The sequence below is a fragment of the Pan troglodytes genome, chromosome 16, assembly GCF_028858775.2.
Source record: "Pan troglodytes isolate AG18354 chromosome 16, NHGRI_mPanTro3-v2.0_pri, whole genome shotgun sequence".
NCBI lineage: Eukaryota > Metazoa > Chordata > Mammalia > Primates > Hominidae > Pan > Pan troglodytes.
In genome coordinates this window covers 51,072,156-51,090,807 of record NC_072414.2, presented here as the reverse complement: position 1 = coordinate 51,090,807, position 18,652 = coordinate 51,072,156, and the positions used below count along the sequence as shown (strand labels likewise).

At 39.7% G+C, this 18,652-nt stretch overlaps 1 protein-coding gene across 28 annotated transcripts in view; it reads right to left on the bottom strand.

The window, feature by feature from the left end:
- The window catches only part of RNF111 (ring finger protein 111), a 163,874-nt gene that overhangs the window by 17,638 nt on the left and 127,584 nt on the right, over window positions 1-18,652 (bottom strand). For 19 of the 28 annotated variants that reach the window (XM_063795060.1, XM_063795078.1, XM_063795061.1 and 16 more), the window contains 2 exons: window positions 11,697-12,016; window positions 2,577-2,838 (listed from right to left, as the gene is read on the bottom strand). In XM_063795060.1, coding sequence (XP_063651130.1) covers window positions 2,577-2,838; window positions 11,697-12,016 — 582 coding nt within the window. The remainder of the gene's footprint in view (window positions 1-2,576; window positions 2,839-11,696; window positions 12,017-18,652) is intronic. The other 9 variants (XM_063795080.1, XM_063795068.1, XM_063795074.1 and 6 more) reach the window with 1 other exon arrangement.

The window sequence follows — 18,652 nt, the reverse complement described above, 5'->3', positions numbered from 1 at the left end:
CTGCCTCAGCCTCCCGAGTAGCTGCGATTACAGGCACCTGCCACCACACCCGGCTAGTTTTTCTATTTTTAGTAGAGACAGGGTTTCGCCATGTTGGCCAGGCTGGTCTTGAACTCCTGACCTCAGGTGATCCACCCGCCTCGGCCTCCCGAAAGTGCTGGGATTACAGGCGTGAGCCACTGTGCCTGGTCTTTTTTTTTTTTTTTTTTTTTTTTTTTTTTTTTTTTTAGAGACAGGTTCTCACTATGTCGTCCAGGCAGGAGTACAAGGATTGTTCACAGGTGTGATAACAGCACACTACAACCTTGAACTCCTGAGCTCAGGCAATCCCCATGCCTCAGCCTCCTGAGGAGCGGGAACTACATGCTCATACTACCAAGCCAGGCCTTACATATCTTCTCAATACATCTTATTAATAAGATAGTAAAACTTTTAAATAATAGCGTTTCAAGTACAGTTGTTTTATCACTTCATCAAGACCACAAACCTTTCAAAAGCAAAGAGAGACATATTCTTACTCCACAAGTATTGTTGTTATACATATAAATGTACTTATGAAACAGCAAACTATTCATTTGGATCCAAGTATCACAATTTATAGCCAATAGGAATTATTCCCATTTTACAAGTGCAAAGAATGTAAGGACACAGAGATTAAATAACTTATCCAAAGTCACTAAGCTAATTAGTCAGAGCTGGGAGGTCAACTCGAATCTATCCAATTCTAAAGCTAGTGCTCTACTACGCCATATTGTCTTCCCCAGTTCATTCCGGATGAAAAAAGGTTTAAGAACCACACATTTCACACGTGAACTAAAGCGTACGGGAAATGTTTTTTAAAAGCACGGGCAAGTTGGGGAGAGAATACACACACTCCTTCAGGAAAAGAAGCCCAAAACAGAGTTATCAAAATGTCTCTAACAGAAAATAATACAATTTAAATTTCCTACCTTCATTCTCATTAACACACTCCTAATGAGGTGTGTAAATTGATGCAGCCCCTTGGAGAGAAAACTTAACAGTATTTATCTGAAAGTTTAGCCCTCTGACATAGCAATCACATTTCTAGGAAGTTATACTATACATAAACTCAACCATAAACAACTTTAATGTCCACCAACAGAAGACTGATTTAATATACAATGGATATTATGGGGGTATTAAAAACCAATGAGCTAGATTTTTATGTGCTAATATGCAAAAATCAAAATATACTGTTAAATTTAAAAACAAAAAACAAGAAGTAGAATATGTTTGATTTCCCATTATTAAAAGGTAAGACATATACCTATGTGTACAAAGAAAATTTCTAAAAGTTTTTATAGAACAGTTACTCCTCTGATATATTAACATTAGTAAGCTGTGCGAGGAAGCTTTTAAATTCTCATTTTATATGACTGCACAGTCTGAATGTTTTAGAATATAACAAATGAATCTAAAACATTTATTTATTAGGACATTTTGAAAAGAATGAACTTACTCATAAACTGCTTCAGTATATTATGTTTAAAGGGGAGGGGCAGAAAATTACACATATTCAATTTCAAATAAAAGATGATCAATCAAAAATGAATACCATCAAGTATTACAAAATAGGCCATGCATCACACTGGTGCTCATACAAAGAATTGGCCCATTGGTCAATGCTTTGTAAAAACCGTTGCTAAATGTTTTCCAATTTATACTTTAAATTTTAAGTTGCATTACTGAGAAGGTAAATAATATATCACCAGTTCCACTGTACAAATTCTGGGTTGATTCCAGCTGTGTCTGCACGATGCAGATTTTTTTAAATGACTGGAGTAGAAGAAAAAATCCAAGAAGATACGTAAGTGAAAATTACCACTTGCCATGTAATCAAAACAAAACACAAATTTCCTTGCTGACTTCCTGGTTCATTTCCAGCATGAATTTTTGGTGTTTGTTAGCCAAGTGTTTATTAAGCTTCCATTTCATTATTAGCTTATGATCTAACAAAATAGTAAATATGTTACATAGCCTTAGGGTATTTATCATTTCTTGTGATATCTAACGAATTTCAATTTCTTTAGAAAAGGCATGCCTGGTTCTATTTTATTTTTATAGAAACGGGGTCTCACTATGTTGCCCAGGCTGGTCTCAAACTCCTGGCCTCAAGCAATCCTCCTGTCTTGGCCTCCCAAAGTGCTGGGATTACAGGAGTGAGCCATCATGCCCAACCATGGTTATATTTTAATTGCCTGCATCAAATGAATATAAAAATCCTTTTACAACTCCCAAAGCTTGCTGTCAGGAATTCTCTCTTATGTCTCAGTTAACTGCTTGAGAATTCTTAAAAATTTACTTTACTGTGCCTAGAAATACTACTCAACTTTCACATTTCTTCAGCTATACTAAAGAACAAATCTAAATTCCTTAAAACTTCCATTCAATCCACCTCAATTACATAATACTAACATGGGAAAAAATATACCCTACTCTTAAGCCAAGTAAATACTAAAAATTTAAGAACTGGGATTAAAGGTTATTTCATAAGGAAGTACAAAATGCTTCATTGACATGACTCTAGATTTTGTGTCCACTAAGTATATACTTACAAGGGGGTGGCATGTAATGTCGACATGATGAGAGAGAGGGCTGTGGAGGGGGCTGGGGCTGCGGCTGCGCAACCATGCTTGATCCATAGCCATCTATTGATGATAAAGGTTGACTTGGGGCAGCAGCAGCGGCCTGATGGCCAAAGATTGCAGCTCGGGAGGAAGAAACAGGGCAGCAGGGGTCAAATGCAGATGCTCCATGAAAACTGCCACTTCCATGACTTCTGATACCACTGTTGCTCAGGTCTACTGGCAATGCCTGCTAGATAAAAAGGAAGTATATTTTATCTTTCTAAAGTTTGGTCAAATATTTGATGTTATATTATAAAAGTATTCCTAATATAACCAAAAAAACATAATCTTTAAATTAGTTTGAAAACAGGAAGATTCTTAGTATGAAGAACCAGTGAGCACCAACAAAATACTTGGTTATCTTGAATATAACAAGTGTATCCTGGATTGTGAAAACTGTAGTGGTTTTACAGTTAAACCAATTTTTAAAAATCAAGCATAAGATTTTATCACAAGATGAACAAAAGTTTAATATATTAAAATCTTTTTGTCTTATAACAAATACATCTTAGAAACTTTAAAAATCATACTTCTATATTCTCCTTTATCCCAACATTGTGACTAGTACTTTAGGACTCCTTGAGAAAACATACTATCACACTACTGAAAATATTAAGGTTCTAGGAAAAATCTTGTCTGCCCCAAGTTCCAAACTGTATAAAGCAAGAATTCAATTAAAGTGCTAATAAACAAATCTACATTATTCAAAATAACAATGGACATAAGATTTTTCAGACTAAATCATGAATTACCTTTGCCACTTAAAGCTTTCACTTGTTCAAAAACATAAGAATAAAAAAAGTTAAAGCACTGCTTCCTTTTATAGGCATATTTATTGCATTTTATAGGCATATTTAGTGCTTTGCAGATGTTCGGGGTTTTCTGTTTTATTTTTAATAAATTGAAGGTTTGTGGCGACATTGTGTCAAGCAAGTCTATCAGAGTTATTTTTCCAACAGCATGTGGAAACTCTGTGTCTGTGTCACATTTTGGTAATTCTCTTAATATTTATATTTTTCTCATTATTATTTTATCTGTTATGGTGATATTTGATGAGTAGTCATTGATGTTACTATTATAATTGCTTTGGGCACCAAGAACTGTGCCCATATAAGACAACAAATTTAACAGATAAACATGTGTGTCCTGACCAGATGTTTCCCCATTACCCTGCTCTCCTCTCTTTGGGCCTCCCTATTCCCTGAGACACAACAACATTGAAATTAGGCCAATTAATGGCCTCTGGTATTCAAGTGAAAGGAAGATTTGCACATCTCTCATTTTAAACCAAAACCGAGAAATGATTAAGCTTAGTGAGGAAGGCATGTCAAAAGCCCAGAGAGGCCAAAAGCTAGGCCTCTTGCACCAGTTAGCCAAGTCATGAATGCAAAGGAAAAATCCTTGAAAGAAACTGAAAGCACTCCAGTGAACACACAAATCATAAGAAACTGAAACACCCTTATTGCTGATCTAAAGAAAGTTTTAGTGATCTAGATGGAAGATCAAACCAGCTACAATATTCTCTTAAGCCAAAGCCTAAGCCAGAGCAAGGCCCTAACTCTTCAATTCTATGAAGGCTGAGGGAGGCAAGGAGGCTGCAGAAGAAAAGTCTGAAGATAGCAGAGGTTAGTTCATGAAACTGAAGGAAAGAAGCTATCTCTGTAAGATAAAAGTGCAAGGAGAAGCAGCAAGTGCTGATGTAGAAGCTACAGTAAGTTATCTAGAAAATCCAGCTAAGATCATTTATGGAAAGTGCTACAGTGAATAACAGATTTTCCATGTCGACAAAACAGCCTAATATTGGAAGATGTCATCCAGGACTTTCATAGCAAAGAGAAGTCAGTGGCTGGCTTCAAAGTTTCCAAGGACTGGATGATTCTTGTTAGGGTCTAAAGTAGCTGGTGACTTAAAATCCAACGCTCATTTGCAATTCCAGAATTCCCAGGGCCCTTAAGATTTATGCTAAATCTATTCTGCCTGTGCTCTATTAACAAACAACAAAGCCTAGATGACAGTACAGCTATTTACGTGGTTTACTGAATATTTTAAGAATACTGTTGAGACCCACTACTAAGAAAAAAATATTCCTTTCAAAATGTTACTGCTTGGCAAAAGTGAGACCTTTTCTCAAAAAAGAAAAAAGAAAATTGCTGTTTCTTGACAATGCACATAGTCACCAAAGAGCTCTGATGATGTATAAGTAGATTAATGTTTTCATACCTAACACAACATCCAGTCTGCAGACTATGAATCAAGGAGTAATTTCAACTTTCAAGTCTTATTAAAGAAATACATTTCATAAGGCTATAGCTGCCATAATAATTCCTCTGATCAATCTGGGCAAAAGTAAATTGAAAACCTTCCAGAAAGGAGTCACCATTCTAGATGTCATTAAGAACATTTGTGGTTCATGGAAGGCAGTCAAAATATTAACATTAATAATTTGGAAGAAGTGGATTCCAAGCCTCATGCACACTTTGAGGGGTTCAAGACTTCAGTGGATGAAGTAACTACAGATGTCGTGAAGACAGCAAGAGAACTAGAATAAGAAGTTGGACCCTGAAGATGTGATTGAATTGCCGTAAATCCTGATAAAAGCTGAATGAGTTGCTTCTGACGGAGGAGCAAAGAAAGTAGTTTATTTATTTATTTATTTATTTATTTTGGAGACGGTGTCTCACTCTATTGCCCAGGTTGGTGTGCAGTAGTGCAATCTTGGCTCACTGCAACTTCCGCCTCCCAGGTTCAGGCAATTATCTTACCTCAGCCTCGCGAGCAGCTGGGATTACAGGTGCATGCCACCACGCACCTAATTTTTGTATTTTTGTATTTTTAGTAGACACGAGGTTTCACCATGTTGCCCACGCTGGTCTTGAACTGCTGACCGCAAGTGATCTGCCTGCCTCAGCCTCTCAAACAAAGTGCTGGGATTACAGAAGTGAGCCACTGCACCCAGGCTCTTTTATTTACTTTTGAGACAAGGTCTCACTGTGTTGCCTACAGTGGAGTGCAGTAATACAAACGTGCCTCACTGCAGCCTCCACCTACCCAGCTCAAGCAATCCTCCCAACTTCAGCCTCCCGAGTAGCTAGGACCATAGGCGCGTGCCACTGCACCCAGCTAATTTTTAGATTTTTTGTAGAGACAGAGTCTTGCCATGTTGCCCAGACTGGTCTTTAACTCCTCCCACCTCAGCGCCACAAAGTGTTGGGAGCAAATGCATGAGCCAGCATGCCCAGCTGGAAGTGTTTTCTTTTTTTTTTAATAAAAAAATTGCAGGGCCCCAGACACATCATTTAAACAAACAAACAAACAAAAAACTGCAGCAAAAGTGGTTTCTTGAGATAGAATCTTCTCCTGGTAAAGATACTAGGAAAAAGATGGAAATGACAGGCCGGGTGTGGTGGCTCACGCCTGTAATCCCAGCACTTTGGGAGGCTGAGGCAGGCAGATCACGAGGTCAGGAGATTGAAACCAACGTGGCTATCACGGTGAAACCCCGTCTCTACTAAAAAATACAAAAAAATTAGCCGGGCGTGGTGGCGGGCACCTGTAGTCCCAGCTACTTGGGAGGCTGAGGCAAAATGGCATGAACCCGGGAGGTGGAGCTTGCAGTGAGCCGAGATCACGCCACTGCACTCCAGCCTGGGCAACAGAGCGAGGCTGTCTCAAAAAAAAAAAAAAAAAAAAAAGATGGAAATGACAGCGAAAGATTTAGAGTATCACATCAACTTAATATATTACATTAGTACATTACATAAACTTAAAGCAGCTGCAAAGTTTGAAAGGATTGATTCCAATTCTGAAAGAAGTTCTATGGGTAAAACGCCATTAAACAGCATCATGTGCTACAGAGAAATCTTTCATGAAAGGAACAGTCAATCAATGCAGCAAACTTCATTGTTATCTTACTTCAAGAAATTGCCACAGCCACCCCAATCTTTAGGTACCACCACTTTCATCAGTCATAGCCACCAACATTAAGGCAAGACCCTCCATCAGCAAAAAGTTTACAATTTGCTGAAGTCTCAGAGGATTGCTGGCATTTTAAAAAAATGTATTAGCAATAAAGTATTTTTAAATTGAATTATTTTTAAACTGAAACATGTACAATAAGGTATTTTTAAACTGAAGTATTTTTAAATTGAAGCATGTACATTTTTTTAAACATAATGTCACTGTGCAGTGGACTTAGTACAGTGTAAATATTAAATTTTATATGTACTGGGAAACAAAAAAATTCATGTGACTTGCTTTATTGCAATATTCACTTTATTGTATTTATTGTGGTTGTCTGGAACCAAACCTGCAGTATCTCCAAGGTATGCTTGTATTAGGAATACGATTTTAGGGAAAGCCCATTAACTAAGTTGGGAAATAAACCAGAGGGTAGATTCCACTTCCACTCATCAGTAATATTTTCCTCCAAAAACTTTATTTTTTTTTTTTTGAGACAGGATCTCTGTTACCCAGGCTGGAGTGCAGTGGCACAATCTTGCCTCACTGCAACCTCCACCTCCTAGGCTCAAGCGATTCTCCTGCCTCAGCCACCCACAAGAAGCTAGAACTAAAGGCACGAGACCCCACGCCCAGCTAATTTTTGTTTTTTTGTTTCGTTTTGTTAGAAACGGGGTTTCACCATGTTGCACACGGTGGTCTCGAACTCTTGCGGTCAAGCGATCCACCCGTCTCAGCCTCCCAAGGTGCTAGGATTTCAGGCGTAAGCCACTATGCACTGCCTTCCAAAAGCATCTGGAAAAATCCTAAGCAAAACACTTTCACCTCTACTCTATAGCAAAGGCAAGAATCACTTCTTCGTATTCTTTTTTTTTTTTTTTTTTGAGATGGAGTCTCGCTCTGTTGCCCAGGCTGGAGTGCAGTGGTGCGATCTCGGCTCACTGCAAGCTCCGCCTCCCGGGTTCAGGCCCATTCTCTTGCCTCAGCCTCCCGAGTAGCTGGGACTACAGGCACCCACCACCACGCCCGGCTACTTTTTTTGTATACTTAGTAGAGACAGGGTTTCACCATGTTAGCCAGGATGGTCTCGATCTCCTGACTTCATGATCCACCTGCCTCAGCCTCCCAAAGTGCTGGGATGACAGGCGTGAGCCACCGCGCCTGGCCACTTCTTCGTATTCTTGAATACAAACCTACTGCTTAGGTTCAGTGGAACCATACTTTTCAAAATGTGATGAAAGATCATAAAGATCTGATGTTATATATGGAATTATATACAGCAACTGTGCAATACTGGAAGCTGAGGGGCTGGAGATGAAAAAACCTAGGGTAATGCATTTGTCAAAGGCCCAAGTCACCCAACAGTCCCGAGAGGAACCACAGCATTCTTTTTAATTTCAGTGAGCTCTAGGTTTAGGGGGAATAATAGAAACAAAAGGAACTCTGGGTGCTGAAAGGAAAGGGGTGTGATGATACTCAAGTTGGGAAAGAGAAAAGGAGGAGCTCCTTTCTTTTGTATTATTTATCTACAATCAAGTATATGTCTGTTCTCCTTCTGTTGAGCTGTACAATCAAGTATATGTCTGTTCTTCTATTGAGTTGGCAAATACAATGTATGTCTTCAATTCAGGTAAATATGGTTTAAGAATAATGTTTTAAGACTGAATTTATGTTTATGGTTCAAATCCTTTCCCTACTATTTAGACTAAAATTAGCAAATGGACTAGAATATCAACATCTTATGAAGGTGACCAAATTTCATTTTATCTTCATCTCTAGTCAGTGATTAAGAACATTCCCAGAGTAAAGTAATTCCTAGAAGAAACTGAGGGTAAAATTAAAGAATAAAGGGAAAATAAAAACAGTAATGAGAACCCTCTTCTTCACAATTCCAGTTCATTCAATTCTTATTCTCGAAGGACAATCAAGGGTAAGCAAGATGAGTATAGTGATGGGACATAATAATTGGCTTACACAGATACAAATGACGCATCACACTAATTAAACTACTAGGCACAGTGGTACATGCCTGTAGTCCCAGCCAATTAGAAGTCTGGGGCAGGAGGATTACTTAAGCCCAGGAGTTTAAGGCCAGCCTGAGAAACAAGGCAAGATCCTCTCTTAAAAAAAAAAAAAAAAAGCAGGAGGTGGGGTGGGGTTGGGGGGTGGGGGTGGTGTGGCAGGGGTGGGTAGGGATGAAAGCCATATCATATCAAAGCAAGCAGTGAGGACTATCTACATGACTACTGCATCTTCTCGGTTTGCCAGTCTAATTTTTATTTGACTATGCACAATCTGGCACTCAAACATAAGATATCTACAAAATCACAAATCTCAGGTTTTGTTTGCTTCTTCTGCTCCTCTACTTTCTGCTGTACCCAAATAGGTCTAAAGTGAAGACTATATGAAGCTATTTTATGAGCATTTGGTTAATTTTAGAGTCCTACAAACATCAACACGAGTCTCAAACTGTTGTCTTCAAAAATCTCACTCTCTTTACCTTCAAATCCATTATCACCACTGAATGCCTGTGATCCTGCTGATTCTTCTCAAGTTTTGTTTGCAGTCCAAATACTTCTACTAATACTTACAGGTGGGTAAACGGGTTATATTTATTTTACGCTGAACAGACCTGTAAAAGAGATCCTACCTACAATTGACTCAAGCTAAAATAAAAAGTTGTATACATAACTGATGTCTCAAACTAGCTGTATTATTTTATTAATAACAAAATATTCTGCAAATGAGACTTTTGGCAGCTCTTTAATGAATGTAGGAAAAGCTGGTAGACCCACCTCTTCACCATTTTCCTACAATATTTATGAACCATCATGTAACCAAATTTACAGCAAAACAAAGTTATACTTCCAAGCAGATCCTTTCATTCAATCCACTGGAAAATTCTTCTTGATGCTCCCTCGTTCCCAAGAGATAGGACAGGTCTGGACAATCCATTAATACCAAGAAATGTTACCAAAACCGAAATGACATCTAAAATCTCTTTAATTATATTTTCTACTCAATTCAAACTTCCTCTTGATAGGACCAGCTGTATTTTTAAAGAGAATACAACTCCTTTTTTTTTTTTTTTTTTTGAGACGGAGTCTTGTTCTGTCGCCCAGGCTGGAGTGCAGTGGCATGATCTCAGCTCACTGCAATCTCCGCCTCCCACGTTCAATCGATTCTCCTGCCTCAGTCTCCTGAGCAGCTGGGATTACAGGCACGCGCCACAGACCCAACTAATTTTTGTATTTTTAGTAGAGATGGGGTTTCACCATGTTGGTCAGGCTGGTCTCGAACTCCTGATCTCGTGATCCACCCACTTTGGCCTCCCAGAGTGCTAGGAATACAGGCATGAGCCACCGCGCCCAGCCCTTGTTAATTATTTTTAATCTGTCAGACCCAGAAGACATACCATCAAAATTTTAAAAGATGAGGCAAGTACTTTAGGAAAGGTCGGGTGACATAGAAAAGTGGTAGCTTGGCCGGGCAGGGTGGCTTAATGCCTGTAATCCTAGGCAACAAGAGTGACACTCCATCTCAAAAAAAAGAAAAAAAAAAAACAAACTTCGGAGTCTTGCTCTGATGCCCAGGCTGGAGTGCAGTGGCACGATCTTGGCTCACTACAACCTCCACCTCTAAGGTTAAAGTGATTCTCCTGCCTCAGCCTCCCGAGTAGCTGGGACTACAGGCACACACCACCACACCCAGCTAATTTTTGTATTTTAGTAGAAATGGGATTTCACCATGTTGGCCAGGCTGGTCTTGAACTTCTGACCTCAGGTGATCCACTTGCCTTGGCCTCCCAAAGTGCTGGAATTACAAGCGTGAGCCACCATGCCAGCCTCTTTGACTTTTTTTGCAGCACTTTTTTTCTGGAATAGTATATGTCAAAATTACAATTTTTCTCTGAAATTACATCTTTTGTTTTTTTTTGTTGTTGTTGTTGTTTTTTGAGACAGCATCTCACTCTGTCGCCCAGGCTGGAGTGCAATGGCGTGATCTCAGCTCACTGCAACCTCCGCCTCCGGGGTTCAAGCAATTCTCTTGCCTCAGCCTTCTGAGTTGCAACATGCAGACTTATATCATAATCGTACATGGATGTGACATAACAAAAGTTAAAGTAGCATGGAACGCTTGACTTCTTTTACTCCACGTGATTGCCAATACTAATTTAATACTAGTTGACATTTTGCGAACTCAATAATAATACCAACTAATTTACTTAATTATAATTTTTTGCTGACATTTTGATTCTCCATAAACTGAAAACCTCATCTGCCCCTGAGAAAACATGCTACAGGCCTGCAAATGAGAAGGCTGTTTATTTTTAGATGAGTGAAGGTTATAGTGAACTCTACAGTAGGAGGTAAAAGGGGAAAACTGGGAGAATTGTCCAATTTTTCATGAATTAGCTGGACACTAGAGTTTCAACAATTTGTTTAAAATAAGATCCCAAAAATCAGATCCAACTGTATTTAACTAAAAACATCAAAAACCTTTTTAAAAAGTGATTTTTACATTAAGTATCAGTTTTGATTACCCACATCCCTGGTCCATTCAATTAGTTGTAATAATTTAGTCCATCTAAAAATCCCAGAGACTTAATTAAAAAGAAACCACAGACCACTAAATTAGGCCATTTTCGAATGTAAGAATGTGATTAATTTAGTGTATAAAATCTATCCCTAGGGGTTTTTTCCTCTTCCCGAAGCCACCACAATTAAAAAAGAAAGGTGGGTTGGTTTTAACGCAAGTAGTTACTCCCTCATGCTGGGTTTTCCAGCCATCTAAAACAGGAAGAAGGGGAAGGGAAAGGAGAAAGGAGAGGGAAGGAATGAAGGGGAAGAGGAAAGGGAAGAGAGGGAAGGAAGGAGGGGAAGAGACAGAGGAAAGGAAGGAAGAATGGGAGGGAGTTAAAAAAAAAAAAAAAGGAAACGGAGGGAGGCAGGGAGGGAAGAAAGCAGGGAGAGAAATGGAGGGAGGGAGAGAGACAGGAATGAAGGAAGAGGAAGAGAGAGAAAAGGGAGAAGGAGAGAGAGAGAGAGACAAGAGGGGCAGGAAAGAAAGACTGACTCAAATTCCACATACCTGTTCATGATAGCTGGTACCAGAACTACTATTTGCTCCACAAGGTGCTTGTACTTGTGGAGGTCTTTCCACAGGGCAAGCAGGATCACTAAAGGAAGGAGAAACTGGGACAGCTGGGTGGGGAGTATGGTGGTGGTGGTGATGATGTTGAAAATGGTGACCATGCTGCTGAAAGCAACTTGTATGAGGATGTCCTAATGCATGGTGGTTCTGTGACGACCCTCCACATGGTGAGTGCTGGGGACAGCAGGAAGGTAACCTTGGCATTGCAGGAGGGCCAGTTTCCGTTACAGCACTAGATGTAGTTCTCCTTGAGTCATCTTGAAACAGAAAAAAATGCACAGAATAATCAAATCATGAAATATCACTTGTAAAAAAATAGGTATGGGGTATAAATAATAAATGTTTAAAGAAATGTTCAGTAAATTCAAATCTCTGTAAATAATGTGATAGTGCCACATTCTTTTTTTTTTTTTTGAGATGGAGTCTTGCTGTTGTTGCACAGGCTGGAGTGCAGTGGCGCCATCTTGGCTCACCAAACCTCCGCCTCCTGGGTTCAAGCGATTTTCCTCCCTCAGCCTCCTGAGTAGCTGGGATTACAGGCATGCACCACCACGCCCAGCTTATTTTGTATTTTTAGTACAGATGGGGTTTCTCCATGTTGGTCAGGCTGGTCTTGAACTCCCAACCTCAGGTGATCTGCCCGCCTCAGCCTCCCAAAGTGCTGGGATTACAGGCGTGAGCCACCACACCCGGCTGATAGTGCCATATTCTTAACATATACATCATATGATTTTATGCAGTGGTCTTCATTGGGATTTTCCTGAAACTCTAAATTCTTCAGGAGGCTCATATTTACTGTGATGTGTAAGTATGGCAATAGATCATGTTTTCCTATGGCATAATAAATGATTTATTACCAGTAAAACTGTATTTTAAAAGTTTAAAAATACGAGTCCTTCCACTACATGCTACAAAGCAAATGCTCTTCCCCTGAGCTCCATGAACCCCTAATATCATAAATCCTTCCTACATAATGCAGGCAGCTATGTACTTCTTAAAATCTCACCTTAAGACACAGCCAGCCAAGTCAGAGTGTATCTGGTGAAGTCTCACTATCCACCAACACAAATATATACATTGTATATATTTGCTCAACAGATTCTCCTGCCTCAGCCTCCTAAGTAGCTGGGACCATAGGCACACACCACCACGCCTGGCTAATTTTTGTATTTTTTGTAGAGACAAGATTTTGCCACATTGCCCAGGCTGGTCTTAAGCTCCTTCCAGAGCTCAGGTGATCCGCCCACCTCAGCATCCCAAAGTACTTGGATTACAGGCATGAGCCACCATGTCTGGGCCATTATCTTTTTTCCTTCCTTTGGACTCTATAGTCAGAACCAATAGAATATAAGAAATGATTAGACTCTAATACTTGGAAAATAAAATGTGCTTTAAAGTAATCTAATGACTTAGTGTCACACAGTGGGGAAAGAAACATGGAGTCAAATGAATATGGGTTCTAATCTGGGACCTTTCTTTCAGCAATGTGACCTTAGGAAAGTTATTTAACCTCCTTTTCATCTATAAAATGTGGTAATAAAATTGCCTTGCATGGTTGTTAGAAAAGATAAATTTCTCGGTATAAAACACATGAGTCCTGATTATGCTCTCCGCCACATGCCCAGTTATTTTGAAGGTATGTTCTTCTATGGCAGAAGAACTGCAAAAGTATCCCCTGAAAGTCTGTCCCAGTGTTTCAAATTCATTTAAAACCCAGAAACGCTTCCTCAAACTAAATATTATATGGAAACTATATAAAAGAGATTTTTAAAACTTGAAGCTTCTGATTAAATTACAAGAGTGAAGAGCCTAAAGCCAAAGCCCCGCCCTGCTGCCATCCTTAACCCCCTACTCTGATTCTGAGGCATCTCCTCAGAATCCTTAGAATTCTGGAACATTACTGTCCTAGCCTTGATTTTACAGTACCCAAGAGTAGGGATACCCTGCTCCTATGTGGCTCAAAGTACCTAGCTAATCTCTTCTGGGTCAATGTATCAATTAGGAATCTTCTGCTTGTTTACAAATAAAATAAAAATCCAACCAAAACAGCTTAAATAATAAAGGGAATTATGGGTTCACATAAATGAACCTGGGTAGGGAGGTGCTTCAGGCTCTGCTTGGTAAGATTCAGCAAATTTCCCTAAAATTCTCCTGGCTCTGCCCTCTCTTACATGTCTTATCCTGCCTTTCCGGATTCTCATCTCTTCAAGGTCTGTGCTCTAACCTCTGTTACACAGTAGCTCTAATCTAAATTTCTGTATATTCGTTTTTTCCAAGCTGCTAGTCTGGCCTATGGGGGCTAATCTCCCAAACCCTTTTGTAAAGGTTCTTAACCTGGGAACTAGAATTCACGCGTCTGTGAACTTGGACGGAAGAAAAATACAAACTGACACTAACCTCTAACTGCCCCTAGAATTATGTTAAATATTGTAATTTGTAACAAAAAAACAAAGTCGACAAATTATTTCCTTTTTTTTTTTTTTTTTTGCGACAAAGTCTTGCTCTGTCGCCCAGGCTAGAGTGCAGTGGCGCAATCTCCGCTTACTGCAAGCTCTGCCTCCCGGGTTCACGCCATTCTACTGCCTCAGCCTCCCGAGTAGCTGGGACTACAGGCGCCCGCCACCACGCCCGGCTAATTTTTTTGTATTTTTAGTAGAGACGGGGTTTCACCATGTTAGCCAGGATGGTCTCGATCTCCTGACCTCGTGATCCACCCACCTCGACCTTCCAAAGTGCTGGGATTACAGGCGTGAGGCACCACGCCCAGACAGATTATTTACTTTTTAAAACAAATAATAGCAGTTCCAAAGTCAGTTCTATAATTATGTTACTTTCATTCACTTGTATTCCCAATGTGTTGAATAACCTGGTCAAGTGTTAAAACTAGCATATCAGGAACTGACCATGATCAAAAGTCTTTTAGGGCTATGCTGAACCCAACATTAAGTAACTGTTTCCTATAAATTATAATATGTATAGTAATTACTCATTATTACAGTAGCTTTACTTGCTACAGCAGTTTCAGGGTTTTATCTTAGTCTCTATGTAAAAGTGTTATACAAGTCAATATCATTTATTGTGTATTGCATCAGGAAAAAAAGGTTGAAAACCTTTGGGACACTAAGCTCACTCACTGGGATACACTAAATTACCTTCATGGTTCCTTCCAACTCTGACACTTTAATTTTACAAACCAAGTTATTTGAGGATTACGTTGACTCTAAAAGTCAGGGTATGAGTTTGTAACCATCACTAAAGTGATGGATATGACATATATCTGTTCAGAAACAGCTTGTCCTCTTTTGCCTTCGAGCATTTTGAATATATATAGTCCAGAACCTCTTTGTTTCTCAAATAGGCTTGCATCCAAAACTAAAGACAACCAATTAGCCTCTCATTCGAGAGTTACTACCCAAATAAAATTGTCATAAATTAGAGGTGAAATACAGAGATATATGATTCAGTAAATAAAACACTTCCTTTTCTATTAAAATTAACCCACAGAGGGCCCACTAAAAATGAGACAATCATGAACCTGCATTAGGGAAATTAACTCCACAACCCAGGGACAATAATTTGGTTAAAGTGCCTCCTAGGAGTGCCTTCAGTAACTCTAGCAGGATTATCGAGAGGCAGGCATGAATTACTCATTCATTCAACAGTCTTACACATAATAAAGTCGTGGTAAAAGATCTACAAAAGGCACTGGATAATACAAAGGTGAAAATGAAAGTCCTGGCCTTTAACATAACTTACGGTACGGTCTGCTTTTGCTGTTTTTATCTCTAGCAACCAGAAACATGCTTGCACAATGTAGGTGGCTCAATAAGCACTTTCTATATTTAATTTCAACTCACAAGGGAAAAGCAGCATGCAATCATGTAGCTAAGCACCAAGAAGAGAAACACTTGCTCTTTGGCCCTTAAGGAAGCTCATCATCAAGCATGGAGACAATTTAGGATACAAATCAACCAGTATTAGAACAGAAACACTGGGTTCTAGCATAGCATAAAGCAATGCTGTCCCCAGTATCTGGCAATGCCTGTAGACATTTTTGGTTGTTACAATTGGAAGGGAGGTGATATTACTGGAATTCAGAGGCTACAAACCAAGGATGCAGCTAAATATCCTGTAAGCACAGCCCTTCCCCACCTCCCACTGTAAGAACTATCTGGCCCAAAGTCAATAGTAGTGCCAAGGTTGAGAAATCTTGGCATAAAGGGGAAAAGTAGAGGTACCACGCCAGACTGCCTAGGTTTGAATTCTTGCTCCACTATCATATAACCTTGGATATGTTACTTCACCTGTAGAATGAGAAGAGTAATAAAATCTGCCTTTCTGGTTACTGCAAAAATCAGAGTTATTATAGGCAAATCCACCGGCCAACACTATAGGCTCAATAAATGTTAGCTATTGCTATCCACTAGAGGGTAAGCTCTGTTGGAACAACAGAGTTGTTCCCACTGCCTAGAACAGTGCCTGACATATAGTGTGCCATCAATAAATATGTGTTAAACAAATGAATATATAAGATATCATGTAGGCATAACACAAGGACCACATGGAGAGGTCAGGCAGATAATGAGCTGTTTGTGGCACATTGAGTTTGAACTGACTGCAGAATGGTCCAGGAGAGATGTCCAAGAAGCAATTGGATATGAAAGTCTAAAATGGCCGGGCATGGTGGCTCACACTTGTAATCCCAACACTTTGGAAAGCTGAGGCAAATGAATTGCCTGAGTCCAGGAGTTCGAGACCAGCCTGGGCAACATGGCAAAACCCTATCTCTACAAAAAATACATAAATTGGCCAGGTGTGGTAGAGTGTGCCTGTAGTCCCAGCTACTTGTGGGGCTGATGCAGGAGGATCACTTAAGCCTGGAAGTGGAGGCTGCAGTGAGCCTGCACTCTAGCCTACGTGACAAAGCAAGACCCTGTCTCGGGGGGAAAAAAAAAAAAAAGAAGTTTAAAACAAATATAGTGGTCAAAAAACACAGAAGAGAGAGTCATCAGCATACTAGTGATAGGTGACAACACTTACAGTTATGAAATGGGCTAGTGAAAGGGGGGATGAGAACACAGTCCTGGGAAGAAAATGAATTATGAAAAGGAGACAATTGTCAGATTTTAAAAGATCATGTTTATTCATTATGAAAGGAGTCAGAAGCCCATTAGAGGAAAGAGTTTAGTGTGACAAAAATACACTTAAATGTACACAGACAAAAACAAGTGTACATGTGCATGTACTAAGGAAATGAAACCAGAGAAGATGCCGAAGACACAAGGAAGATAACAGTTAAAGCAAGGTTAAGGACAAAGGAAAGGATAAGAGGTAGAGCACAGATAAAGGAAATGGAAGGGAAAGGAAGGAGTTAGGAGACTAGGAATTAGTAGAGGAGGACAGGTAGAGAGGCACAAAAGTTTATATGGAGGCGTTGGAAGTTGAAGGAGTTCATGCTTAAGAACTTTCATTTATTCATTTTTTAAAAATTTCCCCTGGGGAATGAAAACCTTGACGAAAAGGAGAGTGTTTTGAAATAGGCACTTAGAGGAACGAAAGGGAACTGATCAAGACAATGGTGATTTCCTACAGAAAGCCCAGGATTAGAAACCATAAATTTACGGAGGAACTTGGATAAGTGTGAAGCTAGATGGCTTGAATGTGAGGGTTGGAAATATTCAAAAAGGTACAAGATAAGGACGAGTTGTGGAGAACATAGTTGAACTAATGTTCCATAGGGTCCTGGAAGGAAATTGACCTTAAGAGAGGCCCATTTAGGACTGTAGCCAAGATGCTCAGAAATTAAATCTGATTTGTGAATGAACAAAGATTTATATATAAAAGTTTTCGGAATATTCTGAAATAAAGTTGGGACTGTATCACATAAAATGTATGTAAGAATAATGCTACACATAGGCCGAGTGTGGTAGTTCACACCTGTAATCCCAGCACTTCTGGAGGCTGAGGCAGGTGGATCGCTCGAGCCCAGGAGACTGAGGCCAGTGTGGGCAACACGGCAAAACCCCATCTCTACTAAAATACAAAAATTAGCCGGACGTGGTGGTCATGCCTGTGGTCCCCCATCTACTCGGGAGGATCACTTGAGCCTGGGAGGTGGAGATTGCAGTGAGACAAGATTGTGCCACTGCACACGGGCCTGGGCAACAGAGTCAGACCTGTCTCACAAAAAAAAAAAAAAAAAAAAAAAAAGAATAATGCTACATAAAGCTACAACAGGAGACAGGAGTCAATGAGAAGTCAAATCCCTGCCTCAAAAATTATTACAGTTTTGTCAAGGTACTTAACTTCTCAGGTTTCTTCATTTCTGAAATGGTAATAGAAATGCCAACATCAATAATTTATTTTTTAAAACAGGGTCTTACTCTGTCATCTGGGCGGGAGTGTAGTGGTGCCTTCGAGGATCACTGTAGCCTCAACTTGTCAGGATCACATGATTCTCCTGACTCAGTCTCTGAGTAGCTGGGACTACAGGTGTGTGTCACCAAGCCTCACTAATTTCTGCAAGTTTCTGTTTTGTTTTGTTTTGTTTTGTTTTTTTCTTCAAAAGAGACAAGGTTTCACCACGTTGCCTAGGCTGGTCTTGAACTCCTGGCCTCGAGTGATCTGCGTCCCTGGCCTCCCAAAGAGCTGGGATTACAGGTGTGAGTCTCACCATGTCAAGGATTTTTTTTTTTTTAAGAATTAAAATATATACAATAACATATAAGATACCCAAGTAACAAGCTAAGAAAAGAGTATGTACTCAACAAATGAAATAAAAGCCCATTTCATTTCTGCCTACATTTTTTCAGAGAATGTTTTTAAAAGACACCCCTGGGTACAGTGGTTCACACCTGTAGTCCTAGCTACTTGAGAGGCTGAGGTAGGAGGAT